At 34.4% G+C, this 15,749-nt stretch overlaps 1 protein-coding gene across 1 annotated transcript in view; it reads left to right on the top strand.

Annotated features, from left to right (window-relative positions):
- The window catches only part of SYCP1 (synaptonemal complex protein 1), a 174,649-nt gene that overhangs the window by 14,910 nt on the left and 143,990 nt on the right, over positions 1-15,749 (top strand). The window contains exons 9-12 of the mRNA XM_082368987.1: positions 6,261-6,319; positions 7,555-7,624; positions 8,239-8,312; positions 11,036-11,144. Of these exons, the coding sequence (XP_082225113.1) occupies positions 6,261-6,319; positions 7,555-7,624; positions 8,239-8,312; positions 11,036-11,144 (312 nt within the window). The remainder of the gene's footprint in view (positions 1-6,260; positions 6,320-7,554; positions 7,625-8,238; positions 8,313-11,035; positions 11,145-15,749) is intronic.

Genomic DNA, 15,749 nt, shown 5'->3' with positions numbered 1-15,749 from the left:
ACATGTTGTGAGATTCTGGGTCCTGTTAAAAATCCCCTGGAGAATGTTTGTTTGTTTGTTTGTTTGTATTTTAGCAGATAGGCAACTCAAGTTTAGATCACAAGTTCTATCTTACCTTTTGTGTGCTGAGGTTCCATTATCAGTTCAGTTTTCAAAGCTTTTGCCATATTACTCTGCGTCTGTTTCATGTATGCTCCATTCAAGATTAGATTAGTTCTGAGACTTGGATAGTGATTTCAGAGCCTTTGCTATATTTGCCTTGGGTCTACCTTGTACATGCACATCCTCCCTTTTCCCTATGGGACTTGTGCCAAGTCATAAATAATTAGGGAATCCCCTTCTCGAGCTCTCTCTAGCATCGCCCCTTCACCCTCAGCCTTACAGGGGTCCTGTCCTCCTGTCCTTTGGGGAGAGACATGGAGTTTCTCCTGGGGTTTTTTTTTTTTTTTTTTTTTTAATTAATTAATTTATTTATGGCTGTGTTGGGTCTTGGTTTCTGTGCGAGGGCTTTCTCTAGTTGTGGCAAGCAGGGGCCACTCTTCATCGCGGTGCGCGGGCCTGTCACTGTCGCGGCCTCTCTTGTTGCGGAGCACAGGCTCCAGACGCGCAGGCTCAGTAATTGTGGCTCACGGGCCTAGTTGCTCCGCGGCATGTGGGATCTTCCCAGACCAGGGCTCGAACCCGCGTCCCCTGCATTGGCAGGCGGATTCTCAACCACTGCGCCACCAGGGAGGCCCCCTCTCCTGGGGTTTTTTATGCACTTGCTGCCATGGCTGCTGTAGCTCCACTACTGGAGCCACCCTTGGGGCAGGGCTGGAAGGGGAAAAAAAAAAAAAAAAAAAAAAAAATCAGGATTTCCTTTTGCTTTTACAGTTCTGCTGGGCCCTTACACTTTAGTAATGCTAGGAGAGAAGGTAGGAAAAAAACTAAACAAACAGGAAACTCACCTTCACATGAGTCACTTCTTCAAGATTTTACTTTTCTTCCCAATCTACCTGCTTTTGCTTACTTTTCAGATTCCTCGAGTAGTTGCTTTATGGATTTCATCCAGAGTTTTCAGTTGTAATCAATGAGAGAGAAAGACTATAGTGGGCGTATTCCATCTTGACTGACACTGGAAGTTGGTTTAGGTTTTCTGAGTTATAATCCTCAACCTATTCTTGGCCTGATGATTCATCATTATCTTTTTAGATCTTTGATTCTTTCAATAATTCAAAAAATTCCTCCAGATTTTTGTCTTTAGGAGGAAGGTTGGTCAGAATTATTTAGTCATTACCATGAAACAGAGTCCTGGATGCTTTTTTCAAAATATAGATCAAATAACGTCACTGTCTAATTTTTTCAGTGGCTTTCCATAATTTTCAGGATAGCATGGTGTTTGCCACTTCCCTTCACCTTGCCAAAAGTTTTCACATGTCCCACATACACAAGCTCATGGAGAACTACTTGTTAACCCCTAAACAGATTATACTTCTGAGTTTTTGCATATGTTTATTGGCTGATCCTCCTTCCTTCTTCATCTTGTTAATTCATATTTGTCCTTCAAAACTCAGAGTAATTATTACCACCCTTGGGAAATATTCCCTAATTTTTCACTCTGACTTAGATGCTCCTCTTCATTTACTTAGTACCCTTAGTATACCTTTACCATGTATTTATGAATTCCTTCAACAAATATTGAGTACCTACTACATCTTACTGTAAGCTTGCAGGCAAGGGATCATGTCTTATTTGACTCAGTATATTCAACACTTTGCACAGTGTCTGTGAAGATAGCAGGCAATAAATAAACTCATGAATGAATAAATAAAGAATAAATTTGTTCTTAGATGTACCTTAAAAAAAAAAAAACCCTTTAAATGGCTGTCTATTGCTCACATTAAGTACATTGGAATTCTTTAGCCTGCCATTTGAAGTACTGCATACATTTTTTTTTTTCTGTAGCCTTATTCCTTAATCTAAATTACTTAGTGTTGAAAAGGACTTTAAAGCTTTTTGGTCTATTTACATATCCATTGCTTTAATTCTTTTATAGGAAATTGATAATTTCCTTTGTGACTACCAAGTGGTAGTCTTTCCCGGGTTTGAACATATTCAGTGTTGGAAACCCACTAACCGCGAGGCTGTCATTTAAGCACAGCTCTTATTTTTATGTTGAAATCTCTCTCTCTCTCTCTCTTTTTGTTTTTTTGGCCACCCCACGCAGCTTGCGGGATCTTAGTTCCCCACCAGGGATGGAACCTGGGCCCCCTGCAGTGAAAGTGTGGACCGCCAGGGAATTCCCTGTTGAAATCTCTTATACTGAAATCTCTTTGTAATTTCTCTCTTCTTACTGTAATTCTTCTCCTTAAGGCATACAGAAGAAGTCTAAGCACTTTTTTATCTCTTTAGATTTTTAAAGGTGGTTACTTGTCCTTTCTGAATCTTGTCTTCTTCAGCCTAGATGTTTCAAGATTCTTTGTACTTTTGTTATTTTGGTTGATCTGTTTCAATATTGTTGTTATATTTAGGAGTCCAGATCTGTATGAGGTAATCTAATGTGTAACTTGACCCGTATAAAGGACTATTTCTTGTCTAATTGTAGGTGTCATTAATGAACTCTAAAGTCAGCTTATTTGATAGTCACATTGTATTATAGGCTTTAGTGACTTCACTAGTAATTAAAATCTTTGACTTTTTTTTTTTTACGTCATTCTTTGCAAGTGCATTTAGATTTTTGGATCCAAATAGCATTCTTTGCATTTATCCCTACTGGATTTCATTAGGCAGACCTGTGTTTTAATCATGTACCACCACTTATTATTTTGGGATCCTAGCAAATAACATAATTTTTCTGTGTTACACTTTTGTTATCTGTGAAATGGGAATAATCATAGTTCCATTTATCTATACCTAGATTTCTACCTAAATATATAGTATATGTATTTATGCATATATTTTCCCCCTTGCCAGGACTCTGGCATTTTCTTGATCCTTATAATTTACAGTTTTGTCAGTGCAACCATTTGAATCTATGTGCACCAGTCTATTTCTTTAGACCAGGAAAGCCTTATGATATCTTTGGTCACTTATTCTGATTTCTGTTTGGGCATACTTATTATTTGTTTGTTGGCCCTCTGTTCATCATTTCTCTAATTGTTTTAATATTTGTTCCCCCACTCCTTCTATTTACGTTTGTTTCCTGTATTAGGAAACAATTTGACTTCTGAAGTATCAGTTCTTTCCTGTCCTGCCTCTAATCTCTAGTTCCTTTGAGTCTCTCATTATCTAATCCATTGCCCCTTTCCTCCTTATTTATTTTTTCTATTTAATTCACCCCATTTCTTGAATTTCTAACGTGGCCTGTTCTTTCTTTATGACTGTATCTTCCTCTTTCACTAAGACCATATTTTCTTGGTTCTGTTGAGAATACCAAATAGTTTTCTGAAATCTTCATCTGAATTCTCTAGAGTTCATTTTCAGAGATGGGCTGTTCCTTTTAACATCTTTCATGTTCCCTTTTCTTTGTTTGACAGTATTTTTTCATAGGCCTCGTGTAGGTTTTCTAACCATATACATCATTGAAAAAAGCAAGAACTATCTAGACTAAATAAACAAACTAGGTGATAAACTGAGCTTGGTCCTAGTATAGTGGTTGAATCCTCTTTTTATATTTATAGTTGTACGGCAGGTCACTGAGCAATTTCTAATGTTTTCACCTTGCATGGCTCTACTTATGGTAGCTGAATCTCTTTTCTGTCCCTTCTGTGTGGTTTTCTCGTACTCTGATAAATTTTGTAGAATATATGATTCTGAGTGATTTTAGTCAACAAACTCAAATATGCACAAGGTTTTTATGTCTTAAAATGTTAAAAAAATCTTAATTTTTAAGATTTTTTATATCTTTATTTATATTTTATGTTTATATTTTTTAATATTTTTATATCTTTTTTATATCTTTATATCTTAAAGCCTTCATTCTGCTAGCGTGGAAGAAATTATCTCAGTAAATTTGGGAATTTTTCGTCTTTCCCTGGGATTGTATGTAAATTTGGGGGTGCCCATATAGTACCATGTGGTAGAGAGGGACGTTTGTTTCTCAGTCATCTATCCTCTGAGACTTTCATCATTTCGATTGGTATTCAGTTATTGGTCCACATAGATAGTTGGTGAGCTGTTCCTCATACCAGTCCTCAGGGCCTATTTAGGTATGCTGGTTCTCTGTGCTTTATCCCACCATGCTCAGTTGCACAACGTGTTGGAACCAGGGAAATTGTGAAGCTGTTTAAGGCCCTACCTGTCTATATATATTTCACAGGCATTTCTTCTCAGGTTTTGTCATCTTCCTAGAGTTATACTGAAGGAAAAAAAAAGCACAGCCCCACTCTACTCTTGGTTTGCCCTAACTCTCTGGGATTTCTGTGTTCCCCAACCCTGAGGCTTAGCTTGGTGAGGGTAGAGGGCTACAGAACCCTTTCTTAAGTACCTGCCAGAATCTAATAAGCTCTCTCAGCTTCCCCTTTTAAAGGCTTCTTCCTTACAAACTGGTAAATATTTCTTAGGTCTAGAGGATGGAAGCTTTGCTCTGACTTATATATTTTGAAAATCTATTACTTGTTTATATCTTGAATCTTTCCCCTAATCCCAATACTGGGCTTTTGAAACTCAAAGACATTTTCTTTGCTTTTGGTCGAATCATTTCTTATTTAAGATGATGAGTGCAGCAAGATCTAGTTGGCCAAATTAGGGCAAAGTAAGTGTGTGTGTGTGTGTGTGTGTGTGTGTGTGTGTGTGTGTATGTGTATGAGAGAGAGAGGAGGGAGAGGGGAGAGAGAGGGAATAAGGGAGTGAGGTGGGGGTGGGGAGTTAGATAGATAGATACTAGGAAAACCAAAAAGGTAGGCTTGTATTGTTACAGTATTATGTCAGTACATTAGAACACTCTGCTATGAAAGTCCCTTCTCTATGCCACCTGTAGCAACTTGCTCCTGACAACTGTAAAGTACATCTATACCAATTTATTTTCTTTTTTGTAGTTTTATTTATTTGCTTTTTAGTACTTGCCTATTGGAAGAATGACTGGAGGGTATTTTGGAAGTACTGGTGGTAGTGGTAATGGGAAGATTGGAGGTGTTGGCAATAGAATGCAGTTCTTTGGCGCAAATAATTTCTGGGGAATAGAGAAGGTTTGTTGCTAAATGTGTTTGTTAGTGAATATGAGACAGTGAATAGATGGAGTGAGAAGGATGAACCATCTTTCTGTTGAAATGCTGATGTGTTCTGTCTTTATTTCTTTAAATTTTCCAGCCCTTTAATATTCAAATAAAAGTGGTTTGGCTCCTGTTCCATGTGCTGTGATAAGTCTAGAGCTCTCTCCAGTATTTTTGAGGGGTTTAGGATACTTGTATTCTTCTAAAGTCAGTTCATTTGGCTCTTCATTGACATTTGAGTCTATCGTAGCTGCCATTCTCTTGTTTTGCAGCTTGTTACTGAGAATATAGGACTAATACCCTCCCTTTAGTCTAATGTGGTTTCTGTGATGCTTGGCCTTACCTGGGGGAATGATGATGGGACAGCTGCATTTCTTTTCCTGCCTCGTGCCTTAATTCTCTACATCACCACCTCTTTTCCTGCCTCGTGCCTTAATTCTCTACATCACCACCTATCAACTCTAAGTTTTACTGACTTTACTCAAGGCTTGAGTATAGTTAGAGGGAATCATTGCTCAGGTTAAAAAACAACAACAACAAAAAAAACCCTAAAAAATATTATAGAGGATTTACAAGAGATTTGTCCTTGGGGCTACACCTATTCTTAACTTGTTCCTCTGGTCTTGAGATTTATCTTCTTTCCTGCCTCTTCAGAGATAGAGCAGAAACAAGAGTGAGCTTTGCCTTTCACATGTACTTCATGAATCTTAAATATACAAAGGAAAAATACTTCATAGACTAGTGGTTAAATCCCTACTTATTGTAAAGGCTAAAACTGTAAATATATTTTAGAAAGTTTGAATAAATTAATGAATAGTAGTAATTCTATAAAAGGAAATTAGAGATAATTGAACAGCACCTAGCATTTGAGGTTATGTCATGAAGTATGACCATACCTTACTATGAAGCTGCTTTTGATACTACTTTAAAAGACTCAGAAGATATACCAGTGCCCTTTACTAACACAGATTCTTAAATATTTTAATGTTTACCGGAGACATTTGAGTATTATCTTATTGGAAGTGTAATTGTTTTAAAATTTACTTTTGAAATATTTTATATTTATAATAGATGAATATGAGCGGGAAGAAACTAGGCAAGTTTATGTGGACCTAAATAGTAACATTGAGGTAAGTGGTATTGAAAATTTGAATATTTTAAGCAGATGCATTTCTAAGCAAATTAGAGTGATAGCTACAAAGATATGAAGAATTCTTCTTGCTAAAGGGATTATTACTTATCTTTTGATATATGATTATATCCAATAAAATTCCCAGGGTTCTATACCATGAGTATTAATGTTCTGTTTTTAGTATTCTTTGAATTTACATGTTGGTGACACTATTTAACTTAATTTATTAGATATTAACTCTGTGTCAGAGACTAGCACATTGTGACACTTAACCATTAATTTGAAAAACATACCAGTATTATCAATCTGTGTCTGGTGCCTGTTTACCTTTTTTACCCCATCCCCTATCATTTTCCACTTTGCTTCTCTTCTATAGTTGTTCCTTTCTTTTTTGTTTCTCAAACTTACTAAGCTCTTTCTGATCTTGCTTCTTTGAATTTGTTCCTTCTATCTAGAACTTCTGTATCCAAGATCTTATGCAAACTCATAAGCTTCATTCTGCTTTTTTATTATCCCCTTTACTACTTTACCTAAAATGTCTTTCTATTCAATTATCCTCTATCTCCTCACCTTCTCTAACTTTTCTGAAGAGCACTTAAAACTACATGATATTTATTTGATATATGTGTGTGTGTGTATTTGTGTGTGTATATATTCTTTCTTACACTGGAATATAAGTTCGTTCCAATAGGGTAAGGACTTTGTCTTATATCCTAAGTGCTTAAAACAGTGCCTGGCACATAATTGACACTCAGTAACTATTTATTAAATGAATAAATGAATTCATCCAATTTTACAAATCAGGATTTGTTGAATGTTGAATGAACTCATGCTGCCAGGTAATGGAAGTATAATTTGAACTCTTATGGGGAGAGACCTCACAGAGGTTACACTTTAGTGAAGACAGAAATACGTAAGCAAAAATAAACAGAAAATTACAGATTTTGATATGGGCTATTAAGTAAATGACTAGAGTACCAACAATTGTTTTGCTGCTGTTTGGTAATATATAACCTGTCTTCAGTGCCTTTAAGCGCCTGGGAAGCTACCTTAATAGGCACTCTTAATATTTTAGTAAATTATTTAATTGTTAAAAGTTATAGAATTTTCATTATTCAGAGTTGTATAGTTTTAAATATAATGATCACATGATACAAATTTATTATTTTCATTGTTTGAGGAAAGCTATTTAAAAAGTCTAAGTACGATTCTTAAAAGTTAAATATATTTCAGAAAATGATAATAGCTTTTGAGGAACTTCGTGTGCAAGCTGAGAATTCCAGGCTGGAAATCCATTTTAAGTGTAGGAATCCTTATTTTTTATATTACTCTTTTGCTGTTTATATTTTTATTAGATTCTGCTAATGTTTTCATACCTTCAGCTTGATGCCTAAACTATTGAAAATTTCTGTCTTGTATATGGTTTTATAAGCCCCTCAAAATCTTGTGGAATGTGGCAGGGAATTGGTGTATGTTAAAAATACCCTTTTGGCTTCAAAAGCTACATTTTCCCTGAAATCAAATTATGGTTTATATAATGGTGTGATTTGGTGATTTGAAGTGTGATTTGGTCTTATTTTTACATTTCTTGGTCAAGTTGCATGTTAAAATAATAATATACATACGCATTTAAAATCTGTTATTTCAGACTAGTGTGTTATAAAGAAAAAACTTTTATATATCTGCTATTATAAGAATGATAGAATTTTTAAAAGTTATTGTAACTTTGATATTATTTAAATTCTTTACTTTACTAAACAGAAAGCAGCAAGAAAATAGCAGTTTTAACTTGTTAGAAACCTTTGGGGTTTAATATCTAGATAAATAAGGAAGTGAAATAAAATATCAGAAACTAAAAATTTTGTTTGTTATACAATTATGTTAAGATATTAAAGTATATTTGTTTTATTTTTAAAGTAAAGGAAGATTATGAAAAAATCCAACGTCTTGATGAACAATACAAGAAGGAAGTAAATAACAAGGAAAAGCAGGTATTTTTTAAAAATCAACTTTCTGTATTCTTTATATTCGCTAATTCATGAGATACTTAAAATTTCAAGAGAAATTTGTACTTGCTGCCTGCTTGATAAATTTCTAAGAGAATTTTAATATTATACATATTTAAATATATTTTCCATTTGCCTTAATTTTCATTGACTCAAATTTATACATACTAAATGCTAGCCCTTTTTTAAAATCAGTGAATCTTCTACAGTATAATTAGTGGGTTTTAGGACATTGCTGTAAAAGTATATTATTTTGTGAGAAGTTTTGTTCAGACAAAAACCTCGTAAAATACAAAGATGATGGTGATTGACCACTCAACCCACATTTTGCAGTTTATTTTGAAATACACTATTTATGACACCAATGAAGGGGAACTAAAACGTTCTTTTGCTTCTTTCTATTAATGACACATAGTGCGAGACTTGAAAATGGTGAGTCTGTGTGCTTTTGCAGTCACAAGAATGTTGATTTCAGATGATTATTAGGCCAACTTTAACAGTTTCAAGCCTTCTGAATCCAGAATGGAAAATGAAATATAGAAAGGAGTCCTCATCTCTCTACTTCCCCCTATTTTTCCTGAGTTTTTATCTGACTTGCCACAGATACCTTGTAATTATAGATAATAAGGATATCTACTTGAACAATAATGGCAAATGTTAATTGAAAGTACAGAGAAGATTCTTAGAGTTTTCTTTAAGTTCTGGTTAAATGATAGAATTCTGATTTATGTGTTATGCTTCGATCTTTTGAAAGAGTTAACAATTTTTTCTGTATTTTAACTGTATATTTTAAACCAGATTTCTGAAAGAAGGAGGTCTTCTTAAAATTTAAAATTGTGCTTATTATTACAGAACACAAAAATAGAATAAAGTGCTAAGAAGCTTGTTGGAATCCTGGGTACATGAGCAGAGCTTACAGATTTGGGGGGGTTCCCTGTAAAATTATGCTGTGGCCAGCTAGTGTTTTTGTTGGGGACTCCTAAATGTCATTATTTGTAAGGCTTTTTTTTTCTGGAGTTCTCCAAATTCCTGCCGGGGAATGTAAACTTTGCTGATGGCATTTTGGGGCTGGGTTGGCAGGGTAGGAAGGACAAGCTGAGTCTCATCATTCCGTATGCTGACTTCTCAATTATATCCTTTGTCTCCACCCCTTCCTTTGCCTGGAATACCCAGGTTTAGAGATTCTTTTTTTCAATTTGATCATGCCAGTGTCTCTTATAAAGATGGAGTAGGTTAATTCTCTGACTACATTGGCTTTCAGGGAGTAGAGTCCAGGGAAGGAGGGTTAAGAGGGCCTAAGGAGGTCTTACTACTCTTTGCAGACTTCCAGTCTCCTTATACTTAGTCTCCTGTTTCATACCTACCTTCCACAGTGTCTGTTGCTTCTAATTCTTGAAACATTCTGTTTCTTTGGGATTGAATTATCTTGCTTCTCATTTGTAATCTTCCCTGTGTAGAATCTTAGTTTTTTTTTTTTTTAATTTTTATTTATTTATTTATTTATTTGGCTGCGCTGTGTCTTCGTTGCTGCGCGTGGGCTTTCTCTAGTTGCGGTGAGTGGGGGCAACTCTTTGTTGCAGTGCGCAGGCTTCTCATTGCGGTGGCTTCTCTTGTTTTGGAGCACGGGCTCTAGGTGCGTGGGCTTCAGTAGTTGTGGCACATGGGCTCAGTAGTTGTGGCTCATAGGCTCTAGAGCACAGGCTCTGTAGCTGCAGCGCACTGGCTTTGTTGCTCCACGGCATGTGGGATCTTCTGGGACCAGGGCGCGAACCCATGTCCCCTGCATTGGCAGGCAGATTCTTAACCACTGCACCACTAGGGAAGCCCCTAGACTCTTAGTTTTGACCTTGCTTTTCTATGCTAAATCATTTTCTGTTCCTTCTAACTGCTTTCCTTTTTTACATGTTGTGGTTTGGATTATAGAAGTCTCGTGGTTTCATGGAAGATGAAGTCCATCTTTGTTGTTTTCCTGGTTATTTTTTGGGTGATTTGAAGATGAAAATAGGGCAGAGAGGTCTTTCTGCCATGTTGAATCTGCAAGTCTTCAGTCTATCTTTATGAGTTTATCTTTCACCTTTTCTTTACATGCACTCTGTATTCTAGCCATCTGAATATTTTCAGTTCTCTGAATAGAAGCATGATCTCTTGATCCTTTGTGTTCTCATACAAGTCTAGAATGTTCATTTCCCCCACAGCCTGATTAATTTGTACTTGTCTATCAAGACTCAGTTCAGTTCTCTGAGAAGGATTAATTTTTGATTACCTCCCCCAGGACTGATTTAGGTGTTCCTTTCTCGATTCCTATAACATTTTTGTCCTATTACTAATAATATTCAAGTATAGTTGTTTGTTTCCTGGTCTAGGCTGTGAGTTTCTTGAAGGTGAGTTCCATCATCTCTGTATATTCAGTGCGTATTATGGTTTCTGGAACAGATTAGGTGCTCAATAATATTTATGGAATAAATGAATGAGTAGATTTCAATATATAGTCTTCTAAGTGATAACTGTAATATTGGGTATATTGCATTAGTTTGTTCATTCCTTCATTCAATAAATGTTTATTGTGCAGGCACATACTAAATGCCAGGCACAGACAGCTGAAAAGCATATAAGCAAGTACATAAAATAATCACAGATAATGATAAATGCTAAGGTGTCATATTTAATTTTTCATATCTATAATGTATTATTTAAATATTTCATTTTAGATATCACTGCTATTGATCCAAAGTACTGAGAAAGAAAATAAAATGAAAGAGTTAACATTTCTGCTAGAGGAGTCCAGAGATAAAGTTAATCAATTAGAGGAAAAGACAAGTAAGAATTTATATAAGAAAATATAATGTCTTATGTATTGCTCTTGTTATATTTTAAATTTAGCTTTCATTACAATTTTTTTGTAATGCTTTCTAATGCTGTAATTCTCCACCTAGGTTGGAACAGTTGGAGGAGGGAATAATAGTCACTTAAGAAGATTTTTCAAAGTATATGTGCTCCTCTTTTCCCTTTTCATACTGTCACCTTCTTCAGAGTTTCAATAAGGTGCTCCATGAAAACAGGGATCTTTGTCTTTTTTTGTTCATTGATGCATTCCAAGTGCCTGGCATATATTAGGCACTCAAACATCTTATAAATAAATGAATACTCTGGGAGCACTATGGAGGGAGTTATTAATTATTCTTGGAGCAAGGCATTTGGAAAGGCATTAAGGAAAAATTGTTAGTTAAACTAAACCTTAGATGATTAAAAGTTCACTAGACAATGAATTGGAGGAGGGAGTGTAGGCAGAAGAAATGGCTTGTGCAGGTCATGGAAGTGTGAAAATTAGGGTATATTTGAAACACTGATTGATGTGTCTGTATATTTGAAACACTGATTGGTGTGTCTGTATCTTAAAGAACTCAGGTAAATGAGACTGGAAAAAAAATGTTTGGATCAGATTATGAAGGATCTTTAGTGTCATGTAATGTTTAGACTATCTTATTATTGAGTATTTTTCAAACTTGTTCAACTAGTAAGGCACTTGAAAGGCATACACTTTGTGAAATACTATGTCCCTTTCAGAACATCATAGAGATCTTGTGACATTTTTCACCTTTCTCTTAAAAATGTGGCAAATAATTATCTAGTTCCTGCTAACCTAATGCCTGCTCATTTCACCTTACTGGCACTACTATATCCTATACTCCAGATATACTGAAATTGTTTAACTTCCTTACCTTTTATGTTCTTCCTATCTCACCATCATGCTTTTGGCTACTTACTCTGTCCAAAATGAACCTCCTACCTCCTCTCCAAATCTACTGGCTAAATTCTAGTGAACTCCTTATTATTAAGAGTGGCTTAAGCATTCCTTGTGTGTCTCCTGTGACCATGAGTGTCTTGAGGGCAGGCACTGTGTCTCACTAAATATCTTTGTAACTCTAGTGCCCAGCATATTGCTATGTATATATAATAGGAGTTTAATAGGTGTTAGGATGAATGAATGAATATTTAATCTTATATAAACTGGAAACAACTTATTGGTAATAAATAACTAATACAATGTGATTCTGCAGACTCATAACCACTGAAATATATTCATTTAAGTTACTTTTCATTGTTTCCCATATGTATGTATCTTCCATTTGTTTTTCTCTTTGTTTCAACTTAGAGATCTTCTATTGACCTGTTACCTAACCCTGCCTTCTGCTGTGTTCTAATTTGGTTTTAAACTCATTTACTGAATTCTTAACTTTAATCATATTTTTTCCTTCTAAATTTCCATTCAATTATTTTTCTTAAGATTCCAATTCTTTGGTTAATTCTCCTCTTTTAAAAATGACATTTCATCCCTTTTGAATATATTAATCATTGATATTTTATAGCTATTCTCTTTTTATTTCAATATCTGGCTCACCTGTTGGTCTGTTTCTTTTTTAAAAATGTGATAAAATACATATAACACAAAATTTACCATCTTAATCATTTTTAAGTGTACAGCTCAGTGGTATAGATACATTCACATTGTTATGCAGTCATCACTAGTATTTATCTCCAGAACTCTTGCAACTCTTTTCATGTTGCAAAACTGAAACTCTGTACCCATTAAGCAGTAACTCCCCTTCCCTCCTCCCCTCAGCCCATTCTACTTTCTATTCCTTTACAGTCTTACTTTTCAGTGATTTGTCCTTATATTTTGGTGTGCCCAGTAATTTTTTGATTTAATTCCATACATTGTTATAAGAAAAGTTAGAGGCTCCGGATGATATTGTCTTCTGTTTGCTAGGGAGAAATTGGGAGTGTGGTGGGCTGATTACTATAATGCAATTAGAGGCTGAGCTGAATGAAGGGAAATGGTCAAGTTTATGAGGTTTTTTGAGTCTTCAGTTTTGTTTCTTCAGCTCTTTGAGACCCAATAAAACTATGCTCTTTTTTTTATCCTCTGGCATTGGCCCTCTGCTGGGACCAAGCCAGCATTTAGACCTCTTGCTCATAGCCAGAATCAGCAGATGTCAGCTGCACTTTGTCAGTTCAGTTATCAGGAGTTCTTTCTTAGGAATTCTTAGCCTCTTTAGTCCTTTCTGTTTTGGTTTGTTTCGTGTTTTCTAGTTATTTTCATCATGAGAGTTGTTCTGTTACAGACTACTTCATTCTGCCTGGAACTATCCATTTAAAGGAATTATGATCAGCTAATTTTTATTTTTAATATTTTCTTGCTATTACCTAATTTTTGTCGCTTGCCAATACTTGTTGCCTGCTAAAGAGTATCAGTGATCAGAGATTTAAGAAATAAATTTAAGGGGAGAAAATTTTGATTATTTTCTTTCTGTGTATTAAGAGTACTATACTTTTAAATAGGATTCTGTTTGGAGGGGGCTTGGGTTTTTTCATGAGGCCACATATCAGTCATCCTTGATTAAAACCCATTACTTTTTTTCATTCTCTTATCAACGCTGGCTTTTCTCCCTGTCTTAACCTCCTATTGTTCCTCTACTTTCCAAACTTTGTCTTTGAAACCCTTGCTCTTCTTATGTAGCATATAACATTTTTTTTCCCTCAAAACCTATTAATGCAAGTTTTCTTTACCTTCTGGCTTTAACAAATTTGAGGTCTCTGCTTCCTCTGCTATCCTTTTGAACAGAAGCTGCACATTGTCCTACATTCCATGTATAGTGCAGTTGGAAGGCAGTTGGAAACTTTCTTTTGGATGTATATTACCACTTTCAAACCATTACTCATTCTTTCATCCGTTCAACTTTTATTAACCTCCTTTCTATTCTGTGTCAGGCACAAAGCTAATTATGGGGAATGCAATTATTTATTATTGCATCCCTGCTTTCTGGAAGAGAATTACTGTCTATTTCTAATATGTCAAAGAGTTTTATAATGGATATTGACTTATCAAATGTGCTTTATTTTGCCATATATTGAGATTGTCATATGGTTTTTTTCCTTTAATTTATTAGTGATTATTTTCTAGTGTTCAACCTAATTTTCTAATATTAACTTTTTATCCCTGGTTATGAATCTACTTTTATTATTATTTTTATATGTTGTTTTATTCAATTTTACATATTGTTTGATTAAGGTTATTTTTAGGACTTTTTTGGCACCCACATTTATAAATTAGATTGGTTTGTAATTTTTTTCCTCACACTTTCTTTACCAGATGTTAATATTGAGTATATCCTAGCCTAAAAATGAGTATAAAAGTATTTTATTATTTTGTATATTCTGAGAGAGGTTAAGTATGGTTTGGGTTATTTCTTCCCTGAATGTTTGGTAGAATTCACTGGTCAAGTAATCTGTCCTAGATTTATTAATTTTAGGGGGAGTGATTTTTAAATTTCTGGTTTCATTCCTCTAATGGTTTGGAAATATACAGATTTTCTATATCTTCTGGAATCAATTTTGTTCCATTAGTTTTTTCCTAGGGGTTTTTACTTTTCTTATAAATTTTCTAAATTTTTTGGCATAAATTTGTTTTTAGTTTCCCTTTAGTCTTTTTAATATTTTGGCTTTGTAATCTTCTCTAGTGTATGTTTGATTTCTATTTCATTATATTTGTAATCTTATCATCATTATTTCCTTCCTTCTACCTAATTTGTGTTTATTTTTCTAACTTCTTCAGATAAATTTTTAGCTTATTTATGCTTATTTTAATATATGCATTTAAGTCTGCAATATTTTCTCTAAATACTGCATTAGCTGTATCTCACACTTTTAATATATGTTCTTTTAATTATTGTTGTGTTAAAAGTATTTTATTATTTCCTTTGGGATTTCTTCTTTGACCATTAGGTTATTTGGAAATGTGCTTATTTTTCAACCAGATGGTGATTTTCTAATTGTTATAAAAAATAGATTTATAGCCTAATTGCATTGCATTTTCTATAGTTATTGGCTGGAATATCCAAAAATGTGTACTAGATGAAGTTGATTAATCGCTTGTTCAAATACTTTGAATTTTTGTTGATTTTTTGTCTGATTCTTTATGAATTATTAAAAGTAACATGTTAAAATCTTTTATTGTTTGCTGATTTTTAAATTTACTCTTTTATTTCAGTTGGTTAGTGTTTTCTCTATTTAGAGACTATGTTTTAGGTGCATACAGATTTAAAAATGTTATATGTCCTTGGTGAATTGTATTTTTTTTATCATTATGAAGTGAATCTATTTATCTTTGTAATGCTATTTGTCGTAAAATTTATTTCCTTATATTAAAATAACTCAACATGTTTTATTTCTGACTTCGTAACTCTGGGATGAATACCCAGGAGTGCAATTGCTCAGTTGTATGGTAATTGCATATTTAGTTTCAAAAGATACTGACAAAGTTTTCCAGAGTGGCTATAACATTTTATAGTTTTACCAGCTATGTGTGTGCCATCCTGTGAGAATTTGGTGTTGTCAATTTTATTTTAACTATTCTAATAACTG

The sequence above is a fragment of the Balaenoptera borealis genome, assembly GCF_965194805.1.
Source record: "Balaenoptera borealis genome assembly, chromosome: 1".
Taxonomy (NCBI): domain Eukaryota; kingdom Metazoa; phylum Chordata; class Mammalia; order Artiodactyla; family Balaenopteridae; genus Balaenoptera; species Balaenoptera borealis.
Note: the sequence above shows the minus strand (reverse complement) of the source record. Positions and strands in the feature narration are given on the sequence as shown.